Source organism: Mytilus trossulus, chromosome 7 (assembly GCF_036588685.1).
Source record: "Mytilus trossulus isolate FHL-02 chromosome 7, PNRI_Mtr1.1.1.hap1, whole genome shotgun sequence".
NCBI classification, from domain to species: Eukaryota; Metazoa; Mollusca; class Bivalvia; order Mytilida; family Mytilidae; genus Mytilus; species Mytilus trossulus.
The window spans coordinates 21,977,821-21,990,959 of NC_086379.1; the positions used below are offsets into that span (position 1 = coordinate 21,977,821).

General features: G+C 34.6%; 1 protein-coding gene across 1 annotated transcript; it reads right to left on the bottom strand.

The window, feature by feature from the left end:
- Nucleotides 1–8,273: 8,273 nt before the first annotated feature.
- LOC134726250 (uncharacterized) lies at nucleotides 8,274–10,049 on the bottom strand. The gene has a single exon (XM_063590650.1). The coding sequence runs from the start codon at nucleotides 10,047–10,049 to the stop codon at nucleotides 8,274–8,276; it is 1,776 nt and encodes a 591-aa protein (XP_063446720.1).
- Between the last annotated feature and the right edge of the window lie 3,090 nt (nucleotides 10,050–13,139).

Consider the following 13,139-nt stretch of genomic DNA (forward strand, 5'->3'; position numbering starts at 1 on the left):
CTTTGTAAAGAGTGAAATTATATATTTACTTCTGAAATGTATTATGAAAATGTGCACTGGCAACATAAAAAAAATCAAATAACTAATCAAGTATATATACCAGTAGTTTAAACATAGGAAAACATCTAACAATATATTTGAGATACATATACCAGTAATCGTTTAAAAACATCATAATAATAATTTATCAGTCAAAGTGTACTATTGAAAATTTTTAACATTTTTTTTACACGAGAATGGTTTACTTTTACAAATTGTGACTTGGATGGAGAGCTATGTCATTGGCAGTTATACCACGTCTTCTTATATCTATGTAGTTGAAATTAATTTCGAAAATATAATGCTTCATGTATGCATAAGAATAAATCGGTCTAATGCTACATGTATGCATAAGAATAAAGTCGGTCTAATGCTACATGTATGCATAAGAATAAAGTCAGTCTAATGCTACATGTATGCATAAGAATAAAAACTAATTTATGCAGATGATACTGTTTTATTTTTTGAAACTGCACTAGATCTTCAACAGCAGCTAAATACATTCCATGTATACTGTGATATATGAAAACTGAAAGTTAATCCAACCAAAACAAAAATTGACATATTTGGTAATGGTAGATTGTCAAACAAATTTCATATTTAGGTATTGTTTTTCTTTTTTCTTTCTAAATACGGGTAGTTTTACAAGTGCTCAAACCAAATTATTAGTAAAGCCACTAAAACTATGTATGAAATTCTAAATAAAAAGGCCGTTTACATAACCGACTTACGATCTTTTTGACTAGTAAAATTGTATGGCCAATATTGCTCATCTTCGCTAGCCAAGGGTTATGGTCCACTCAAGAGAACGGGAGTGGATCGTAACCCTTGGCCAGCGAAGATGAATATTGCTATACAGCTGTGAAATTTGGGGATTTAGTAATATTGATTCAATAGAAAGTGTGCATTTGAAGTTTTGTAAACTTTTGATGAATTTGATAAAAATATACCACAAGTTTTATGGTCTATGGAGAGCTAGGCGCTAATTATATGTCAGTGTATGTGGAACACACGTATGGTAACCTTTGGTCTAATATTGTATATATATATTGTGGCACAACATCCTGTCCACAAGTTAACATTTTTTTTTCTGTGACGTATTAAATTTATAATAAGATCCATTTTGTTACAACCTGTGATCAATTTTATTTGGCAATCGCCAATGGCAGTCAGCAGGGTTAAAGAACATCAGTTGTTCGACCTGTTAGTCAAATGCGTTTTGTTTAAATATACTTTTTCACTCTTTTGGAAAATGTTGTTTGTGCTGTTTTTAGACCCTTCTACAACGAAATTTGTTTGACATGCACACGTATAAAAATTGCGGTTTTTATCCAACGCAGTCATAGGTTTGAACGTAGTTTTCAATTTAGACTCGTTTATATTTTTTGTTTGGGCATGTATCATATTTTCCCTCCGGTTTATATGATCCGTTCATCCTATATATTGACTCTTAAAATTCAAGAGTTAATCTAAAAATGAGGGTACTTTCTCTAAAAATGAGGGTGCTTTTTATATGGCCTTTCAAATACCGTTTCGATCCCTAACATCACTGAAGAGACATTTATTGTCGAAATCCGGATATGGTGTACTAAAGAAATATTGACACCGAATGTTTGTGGCACAACATCCTGTCCACAAGTTAACATTTTTTTTTCTGTGACGTATTAAATTTATAATAAGATCCATTTTGTTACAACCTGTGATCAATTTTATTTGGCAATCGCCAATGGCAGTCAGCAGGGTTAAAGAACATCAGTTGTTCGACCTGTTAGTCAAATGCGTTTTGTTTAAATATACTTTTTTCACTCTTTTGGAAAATGTTGTTTGTGCTGTTTTTAGACCCTTCTACAACGAAATTTGTTTGACATGCACACGTATAAAAATTGCGGTTTTTATTCAACGCAGTCATAGGTTTGAACGTAGTTTTCAATTTAGACTCGTATATATATATATACAACTCGTCTAAACATCAACCCAACCATGTTAGATCTGTAAATTTGCTTTCGCAAATTTTTGGTTCTTCCCTCGCCGGGATTCGAACCCATGCTACTGTGATATCGTGACACCAAATCGCCTGCACTGCAGCCGTCCCGCTAGACCACACGACCACCTGGGCTCTCAAAAACAGAGCTTTCCATATATATATATACAACTCGTCTAAACATCAACCCAACAATGTTAGATCTGTAAATTTGCTTTCGCAAATTTTTGGTTCTTCCCTCGCCGGGATATATATAATTTTCTATCGGAAAGTTCCGATAGAAAATTGACAAATATTCTATAAACTCTATATTTATAAACTCAACGAAGATAGTGGATACCCTTTTGAATGGTTTATTTGTATAAAAAATATCTTGAATAAATATGAATTTTCAAAATTGGAAATCAGAAATGGAAAATTCTCAAAAAGCACCATGTTATAAACTGTTTAACAAATCTTTGAATTTGAAGAATATTTAGACTTATTAACTTATAAAGATTAAATAACGTTATGTAGATATAGAACTGGAAATCATCGGTTACCTAATAAACCGTTAGATGGCGTGGAATTATTAGACAGGGAAGGTACTGTGTACTTTGTAATTTACAAGAGATACTAGTAGGTAATGAATTCCACTATATTCTAAAATGTACAGCTCTAACAGAAAGTAGAAGAGCTTTTCTTAAACCTTTCTATGTAAGCCGAGTAAATGTTTTGAAATTCGACACTTTATTTATTTCAACAACAAAAATTGGGTATTGAAAAATTTGGGTAAATTAATCAGAATTATCAATAAAGAAGTATGTTCTCCAGGTTGATCACCAATCTCTCATCCTTGTTGCTCGGTTTGTACAAACTTGTCATGCACAGAATCTGTAAGTTATTATATGTAGAAATATCTTTCTTTATACTATTAATTTGGTTTTATAAGAAATAAAGAATCTGGAATCTGTCATACCAGGTGTAAAAGGCTATGTCAACACTCTTTGCATAACTGACAGAAAATGAACTGCATTTTGTTTTATAGTGCACTCTATAGTTCACCACGATTGGAAATCTTACAAAATTTATTTCAAAAGTTTCTTAGTTTCAGAAACATCAATCTTGAAAGTTTTGTTTATCTGGATAATAACAAATAAAGATTTCGATTTAAATACATATTTTAGTTTGTATCTAAATAAAAATGTCCCGTTGACACAGGAAGAAAAGGACACAAGTTGATAAACAAATAGAGTTATCCCTCTTTGTACTGGCTCCCTACTCTCGTGTATAAGTCTATATATTAATTTTGTCTCAGTCATTTTCAACCATCAACAATCAGTATGTATGTTAGATTGTATGTGCTGTTTGCGTGAATATTGTTTGAACTTTGTGATTTGTATTGATTATACTATTATATATATGGCCCCTTTAATTAGGAATATAGACATTTAATTTTATCTGATTTTATTTAAACCGTAGGCTCAGTCGTATTTATCACTGGTACGCAAATACTTTTATGGATTTAGATGATCCAACAAGCCACAGATGTCCACATTCATCTACTATCATGTCAGTGGTATTAGAAATACCTTCATTTTCACTCAACAAATTTTTCTGAAAAACGCCATTTTCTGATAACATATAGACAAAACCATTTTTGCTGTCAGCCAGAAAAACATTTCCATAATTGTCCGTAGCGATAGCTTTAAATTCCGCTCCTGATTTTTTAAAAGTATTAAGAAATTTAAAGTGTTCATCTGTAAAAAGAACGACATCCTCGCAGAAAGAAATAACAAAATTTAAATGTTTTGATTGTTTCATAGCTACACGTGTGACTTTATGGTTTTTGTAATTCCTGTTGTATGGTATGTGCCTGAAGTTCGTATCTTTTCTACCTCTGATTATTTTCAAAAAATCCTCAATTTCAATTTTATTGTGGACGGAGTATTTTCCTGATAACTCATAAAATTGTGTTTCCGTTTCGTTATACACATATGCGTTGCCATTGCGAACTGCACAACAGAATAAAGCATTCTTAAATGGAACTTTGAAGCATTTTTCATACTCATGATACCTTGTTTGTGCCTTTTTGAAAATGGAATCTCCATCCCAAAGCCATATCTCATTTTCATATTTCCTAACAATACGTGTTGTGTGAGGAAGTGTGTTTGGTATATCTCTTTTTGTCTCTGATATACCTTTGCAGCTAAACAGACTGATACCGGTATCGGTTAATATCCAGGCATTGTCATTTTCGGCTGGAACAATGTCTAGGATTGCATTCTCAAGGCCGAATTCGGATAACTTCTCTGCTTTATGTACTGATATCTTACCTAGTTCAGGTAACGGTAAATTTGGATACGTTGGCGTTGTTTCAATTTTCTTTACTGTAGCAGTAACCTTTCCAAATATGTTTTCTATAATATCTTTAGCGACATCTTTCGTTTCAAAATTTAAATCGTGGATAGATGGAAAGTTACTTACAGCTTTAGACAACTCGTTATCAAGACGTTTTCCGATGTCGGAAAAGTCTGCAATGAAGTGTGTATCCGACGATTTATTAATAAAATCCTCTGCAACCATTGTTAAACCTGATAACGACATTTTTCCAGTTTCGATTTCATCTAAGTATTTTTCAAGTTCTTTTATATCTTTCGTCTTTATATCGTCGATAGTGTCTTAGTTTTTATTTGTAAGTTCATCGACGGAACTACAAAACCGACCTTTTAAACTTGTGGCATGTTCTTTTACATCTCGTTTCAGCACGAGACAGTGCTTGTCATAGTTACTTTCCTTTAATCGTACCATATCCGCAGTATTTTGTAGAAAAGAAACTCTGGCTTTGAAGCTAGCGATTCTGACTAATAACTTTTCCTTTTTACTTTGAAGTAACAAAGATAAGTTTTCAAGTTGATGGCGACGATGGTATCCTTTTGAACACTCGATGCACAAAAAGCAGTTACATGGTTTACAGAAAAAGATAAATTCCTTGCAATGGTCTTTGCATTTTTGTTTATCATTCGCACACGACTGATCTTCTTCCTCTGATTTATTTTTTTGCATAGGGTCAATTGTATGATTCTTCGATGCTTTCAATTTTCCATGGTAATTTTGACAGTTACTGCATAAATTGATTTTGCATTCTAAACATTTCGACACTGATATATTTTGTTCATCACATAGCTCGCATGAATCCATTTGTGCATTTACTTCGGTCGCATAATCTAATTTGTGAGGATAAGGTTTTATACCACTAACTCCATTATCCGGTAAAGATATATTTGTTTTACATAACGGACAAACTATCTTACTATCTCTCACATGTAGTTTCTAAAGACATGGTGAGCAGAAAGTATGATAACAGTCTAAAAGTTTAGGTTCTATAAAACAAGACTGACATATTCCGCACTTTGAATTACAGCCTTCCGCCATTCTTGATATTGTGCGGTTCGTTGGACAGACCAGGAAATTATTTAAGCAACAACCACGCATATCAATTATAAATGTTGAATACGTAATATAATTATCGTTTATAGTATTTTATTTCAATTTGTTTAGTAAAAGGATTATTTCTACTTATAAATCTAGCACTCTTATTGGTAATAATTTTGTTTGTTAAAGTATCTGACATATCGACATTTCCCCTTACATTATATATCGTGAATTACCGTCACCAGATATGTTGGAATTAATGATTTTCGGTACGTTCTAGATAGGTCATTTGTTTTAGTGAAATAAACTCATCATAGATAACAGGACTGAAAATGCATGGTGTTTATATAGAGAATTTTGTTTAGTTTAAACATATTTTATTGTTAAAAACAAATGGATTAGACACAAGTTTTTCAACTTAATACCGTCTTCTCCATAATATACATGAATATACATTATATTTATATAGCACATTACATAAATTTGTATTTTTCTAATAAGCATGAAGGCATGAAAAATAATTGAATAAATCACAACTATTGTTATTATTATATTTATACACAAAAAATAATAGAAACGGCTCAAAGGATATCAAACGTTCTTCTTTTGAATAATCAAACACACCCAAACGATCCGTCTAAAGGGAAAACACCTACTGTTACTAGTGTGTTTTTAAATGACTTTCTATAATATTTACCTGGATAAGTTGAAAAAGTAACATGCAATATTGTGAATATATATAATTGTGATACGGACATTAAATTCTGACGTTAAAAGTGCGGATAAAGGGATGACAAGAACATACATTTAATGTAAGTATCGTTTTTGTTTTAACTTCAATAATTGAAATCCATTGTCTAAGTTGTCATTACCAAACAATAACAAATCAATTGTAACAGGAATGTCTAAGTGGGTTAGTTCAGGAAGCATAACATTTCTTTGCGATGCAAAGTTATTACAATATAATAAATAGTGTTCAACACTTGCACTAGGGTACCCACATGCATAATATGCATCATGTACTAAATTGGCCTTGTTTAAATCTGCGCTAAGTGCACTGCACTTGTTACGTAGCCTTGCATGTAATACAGATAGCAGTCTATCTCCATAAAAATAGTACCTATAGGAGGTTTTACATTATGAAAATACAGTTGTTGCAATTGTAACTTGAAAGAAAAGAAAGTTTCGCAGGTTATAATTATTAGTATCTGATCTCTACATCTACATCTATACTATTGATCTGCAGTGGAAATCCATAACGCAGATACTGCTGTGCAAACGTCAACCTGCGTGCTCAGTATTTACAAGTGCAATTAAAATTGGATAAAAACAGGTGGTTTCAGTTTACAGCTGCAGTCTCCGAAGTTGCTCCTTGAAGCATTCCAGAGATGTGGCTTGGAAGGCTTCAGGAGGCAGACTGTTCCAGTCGGTGATGGTGCGTGGTATGTAGCTGTATTTGTAGGCATCTGTGGAAGTACTGATCTGAGTGAATTTTTCTGGATGGTATTGTCTTGTTGAGGTAGATGGTCTTCTCACGTAAGATGGTATATTGACTGCCGCCTTTCCGTGTGTTGCTTTGTAGAACATGCATAGTCTACTGGATTTCCGTCTAGTTTCTAATGTTTGCCATTCTAGGGTTTTCATGATGTTGGTGACTGTCCCTGGTTCTCGACTGTATGTTGATGTCGCAAATCTGGCAGCTCTTCTTTGGACCATTTCTAGGGAGTCTATGTGATGTTTTCGATACGGATCCCATACTGCAGAGGCGTACTCGAGATGTGGGCGCACTAGCGATGTATAGGCCTGCGCTTTGATGTCATGTGGACACTTCGAGATATTACGTCTTAGGAAACCTAGTACTCGATTTGATTTTGTGATTACTTCCTTGATGTGTGGATCCCAACTGAGGTCTTCTGACAACTCGACTCCGAGGTATGGATATTGGTGTACTGTGGTTAGTTGTTGTCCCATCATTTCATACTCTCTTATTGTTGGATTTTTCTTTCTTGTTACCCTCAGTGTGTAGCATTTAGCTGGGTGGAATGTCATTTGCCACTTCTCTGCCCATTTAGTCAGTTCTGTTAGATCTTTTTGTAGTTGTAAGCTGTCCTCACTACCCTTGATGGATCGATATAGTAGCGAGTCGTCAGCAAATAGACGTAGGGTTGATTTTGATGATATTGTTTCTCCCATATCGTTGATGTATATCAAGAAACAAAGTGGTCCTAATACTGTACCCTGTGGAACTCCTGATCGTACTGGTTTGTTCTCACTGGTTTCTCCATCTAGACATACTCTCTGGTGTCGGTGAGTGAGCCATGCAGAAATCCATAGTAGAGTGTTGTATGTTATCCCATAGTATGCCATTTTCTTCAGAAGTCTTTGGTGGGGAACTGTATCGAACGCTTTCGAAAAATCAAGGATAAGCATGTCTATTTGTCCTCGAATGTCCAGTTCTCTTGCCACTGTTTCTATGGTGTTAATGAGTTGTGTTTCGCATGATCGGTTACGTCTAAATCCGTGTTGAAAGTCGGATAGGACGAGATGTTCTTCAAGATGTTCCATGATGTGCTTGTAGATAATGTGTTCCATGACTTTACAACATATGGTGGTTAACGATACGGGGCGGTAGTTTACTGCTTGACTTCTGTCCCCCTTTTTGTAGATGGCTGTGATGTTTGCTTGTCGCCAATCTTCAGGAACTTCTCCTTTTTCATATGACTGTTCAAAGATTTTTGTGAGGAATGGTGCAATTTCACAGTGTGCTTCTTTCAAAACTCTAGTTGGTATTTTGTCAGGACCGTTTGCTTTTGTTGGGTCTAGGAGTTTAAGCTGTTTCTCAACCCCCTTCCGGTCTGATATGTAACTTTCTGATGTTTGGAGTTGTACTGGTTCCCATGTTTGGCATGTTTTCGCTATCCTCGGTCGTGAAGACACTATCATATTGAGTGTTCAATATTTCTGATTTGCCTTTGCTGTCAATAATATGTTCTCCTAGGTTGTTCTGGAGGGGGGATATTCCCATTGTGTCCTTTTTCCTTGATTTTATGTACTTCCAAAACTTTTTGCCGAGGCTTGGTTTAGGGTTTTCTTCGTCCTCTTGATTTAGGATTTGTGTAACATAGTTGTCGTGGGCCTCGTTCATTGTCTTCTTCACAAGGTCTCTCATCTGTTTGTACTTATTCCAGTTTTTCTTGGTGTTATGTTTTTTAGCAGCATTGTATCTTCGCTGTCTGCGTCGTATCAGTCTTTTAATATGTGTAGAGATCCATGGAACATGTTGTTTACTACCTATAGTCTTCTGTGGGATGAATTCTTTGGTTGATTGTAGTATGATCTTTTTAAAGTATGTCCAGTTTTCTTCTACGGTGTTTTCTTCCATGTTGTTCATTCTTGTTGTAAAGTTTTCTTGAATGTTTTCTTTGAGTCCGTTCATATCGCCCTTTTTAAATAGGTGCACCAGTCTGGGTTTCTTTTTTGATGTCTTTGCCTTCATATCTATATTTGCTATGACTACTTGGTGGTCACTCATTCCAGGATGTACTTCAATATTGGTTACAAGTCCTGGGTTGGTTGTCATGAGTAAGTCTAGTATGTTTTGTCCTCTAGTTGGCTCATTTACCATTTGGTTCATGTCGTTGTTGTTTGAGATTTCAATTAGTTTTTCATTTAGTGCTTTTCCGTACTGTGGGTTAGTGTTTACAGTGTTTGTTTGCCAGTTGATATGTGGCAGATTAAAATCTCCTCCTAGTATGACATTTGGTAGGTTTTGGCTTGTGTTCATTATGCAATTAATAGATTTTTCAAGTTCTTCAAGTTTGTCTATGTAACTGCATGGCTGTCTGTAGAAGGTACCTATGTATAGGGGTTGTCGTCCCTGTGTGTTGATCTTACACCATGCTGTTTCACAATCACTTCCAGTCAATATTTCTGTTGTGATGTAGTTGTTATCAACAGCTATAAATACTCCACCTTCTCCTAATTTTCTGTCTTTTCTGTATGGATTCTGGAATTGGTCTGGAAATACTTCACTACTGGCTATTGTGTTGTCCAAGTGAGATTCTGTCCCTAGTATAATGTCTGGTTTGTGTGTTTCGATCAGGTTTTGAAGTTCTACCTTTTTCTTGTCGCTAATTAGACTTCTGCAGTTTACAACCATGACTTTCATTTGGTTGTGATTAGAATTATTTATATTTTGGTGGTTGGTGTTTTCAGTTGGAGTTTCATTCTCATTCTCAGAGTCTGATAGTGTTTCGAACGAGTTGCTAGTACTCACTATGCTCGATTCATTCATGAAGAAAGAGCCTGTGAATGTCAGGAGTCTGCATTGTGGACATTGAAATACTAAGCTATGGATATTCTGGAATTTCTTGTAGTCGTCTTTAGTAAGACCATCACATTTTGCATGTACCCACGTATCGCATTCATCGCACTGCAATCCTTGGTGATTTTTTGCTACAGGTTTACTACAAATGGCGCATGGGTGCCGTATGGGTCCCGGGTTTTGTTGGATGTCCCCAGATAAAATAATCAATAAAAAGAGTCCAAATGACTGTGTTGATGTTTTCGAGATGCAGTATTTTAAGTTGTCTTTTTTATGAAGACCAATCGACATGTTCCATTCTAAAATAGGACCTTGATCTAGCCAAATATTCGTTGTCTGGAATAATGTTGACTCTATGTTTTTGACCTCATCGCTATATTGGTCATTTTGTCTTTTATATGTATTTATGATGAAGATGATGGTAAGTATTTTATAGCAGACCAATAAAAAGTGCAGACTTTTTAATCCGGTCATTATCTAGGTTGTTTATATGTTGCTATATATAATCAAACATGGCGGATGGTCAGCACAGCTGACCAGTGTTTACAAATGAAGAAATACCAGTTTTTGTCTATTTCTCGAGATCGATACTTTGAGATACTTCCTTGGTGTATATGCATGTAATTTACCACCTTTTGTAATTTTTAGAGATGTTAATACAATCATAGATAGCCGAAAATCTTCTTTTTGATCAGCTCATAAATTTTCCGTGCTCTCAGGTTGACGCATGCCAACTCGGATACATACGGAGGAACCAATACTTGTAAATAATCCGGTGTTTGGTTATTTACAATTTTATAAAACATGGTCAGTTTTTTAACTTCCCTTCTGACACTTAATTTCTCCCATCCCGTCTCTCTATAAATAGAGTTGATACTAGCATAACATGGTTAACCGGTAACTATACGTGCAGCTTCAATCTGAATCTTTTCTATGGAACGCCATGACTGCCTTATGTTAATGATCAGCATTATATCCAGTGCTCACAACATTATATGCAGTGCTCACACCATTATATGCAGTGCTCACAACATTATATAAAGTGCTCACAACATTATATTAAGTGCTCACACCATTATATGCAGTGCTCACACCATTATATGCAGTGCTCACACCATTATATGCAGTGCTCACAACATTATATTAAGTGCTCACAACATTATATCAAGTGCTCACACATTATATGCAGTGCTCACAACATTATATGCAGTGCTTACATCATTATATGCAGTGCTCACACCATTATATGCAGTGCTCACAACATTATATTAAGTGCTCACAACATTATATTAAGAGCTCACAACATTATACGCAGTGGTCCAAACATTATATGCAGTGGTCCCAACATTATATGAAGTGCTCAAAACATTATATGAAGTGCTCACAACATTATGCGAAGTGGTCACAACATTATACGATTTTTGTTGTATGATGAGATCGATGTATGATGACATCATTTGGTAAACTTCGTTTTTTTTGCGGAAATTACCGAATCCCCAATTGGTAAATTACGGTAAATTAATGCCCGGCAAACAAATTTAAACATTTATTATTATATATGTTATCATAAAGGCAGTATGCAATATTTAAAACTGATTGAAATAAGTAAGGAAAAGATGAAACTAAGAAGTGAATGATTGAAGTAGTTCTGTTCGTTGTATAAAGAAATACAAATGGCAAAATGTAAGTTAAATATTAAAAACTTTTTTTAATGAAATATCGAAGGAAAATTTGTACGATATATTCCTCGAGTTCATTTCCTACTGAAGAGCTTTAGCAAGGTGCCACTTTTTAGTCTGTACTCAGTTTTAAACAGCTTAATTACCTTTTAAATAAAACAGTCAGCTTTCTTTAACACATAAGTGCCATATTACGCTAGCTTATATATGTCATGATAGATAACATTGAGAATGGAAAAAGGGAATGTGTCAAAGAGACAACAAACCGACTATAGAAAAAACAACAGCAGAAGGTCTCTAACCGGTCTTCAATGTAGCGAGAAATTCCCGCACCCGGAGGCGTCCTTCAGCTGGCCCCTAAACAAATGTATACTAGTTCAGTGATAGTGAATGCTATACTTATTTCCAAATTGTACACAAGAAACTAATTTAAAAAAAAAGGCCAGAGGCTCCTGATTTGGGACAGGCACAAAAATACGGCGGGGTTAAACATGTTTATGAGTAATTTTTGGCATCGATTTTCAGAATTTGGCATTTTTACATGAATAAGTATCTAACAGATATGGAAAGTGCAAGTTAATTTAAAGCATTTCATTGTAGGTGTTTAACATAACTTTACATCGATTATTCCAATTTTTTTACAAGCTTTTTAGCACGCCAAGTAGTTTGTCTTCTAAATATGATCAGCAGTCTTATATAGAAATATAAACTTTCATAAGAAAAATTTACCCTTCATGACCCAGTTTAACATTTTCATTTAAAGTTATCATCTCTTATGAAAACTGAGTTTGTGGGGATGAATAAAACGTTTACTACGTTTGTTCGTCAGTTTGCACGGTTAATCTATATAAAAAAAAGAGGTATGCTTGCCAATGAAACAACTTTCCACAAGAGACAAAATGACATCATCACAGAAATTACAACTAAACGGCCCCACAGTACGGCCTTCAATAATGAGCAAAGCACATACCACATAGTCAGCTATAGAAGGGCCCGAAATGATAAACGTAAAACATTCCTAATTTATTTACAAACAAACGATCGAAAAACTAACATGTATATAACACATTAACAAACGACAACCACTGAAATATAGGCTCCTCCTGACTTGGGTCAGCCACATATATATACAGAATGTGTCGGGTTTTAACATGTTAGCGGGATACTAACCCTCCCTCTAACCTGGGACAGTGGCGTAACAGAACATATAAGAACGAACTATGAAAATCAGTTGTAAAAGGCTTAACTCATCAGATGGGTACAAATATAAATACATCTAACAAGAAAATAGAGTGGACGTGGGTGGGTACAAAAAAAAAACCAACAAAAAAACACTATACATAATTATCTGAGAGTACTCGCAGTTACTGACAGCTAGTTCAACACCACTAACAACTAATAAAGTAAACATGCATCGAAGTTTTGCATTTAGGTAAAGATTGAAACAAACTGTGAGTAAAAAAGAATGATTTACTATTATTGGATAGTAACGATTGTCCATGAAAAAAGGGAGTCATTTTCAATGCTTCTCAACTTTGTACTTGTTTGGATTTATAAATATTTTGATATGAGCGTCACTGATGAGTCTTATGTAGACGAAACGAGCATCTGGCGTACTAAATTATAATCCTGGTACCTTTGATAACTACTTGACCTAAATTAATACTGGTTAAGGTACATTAAGATACAAAATATAATCCAC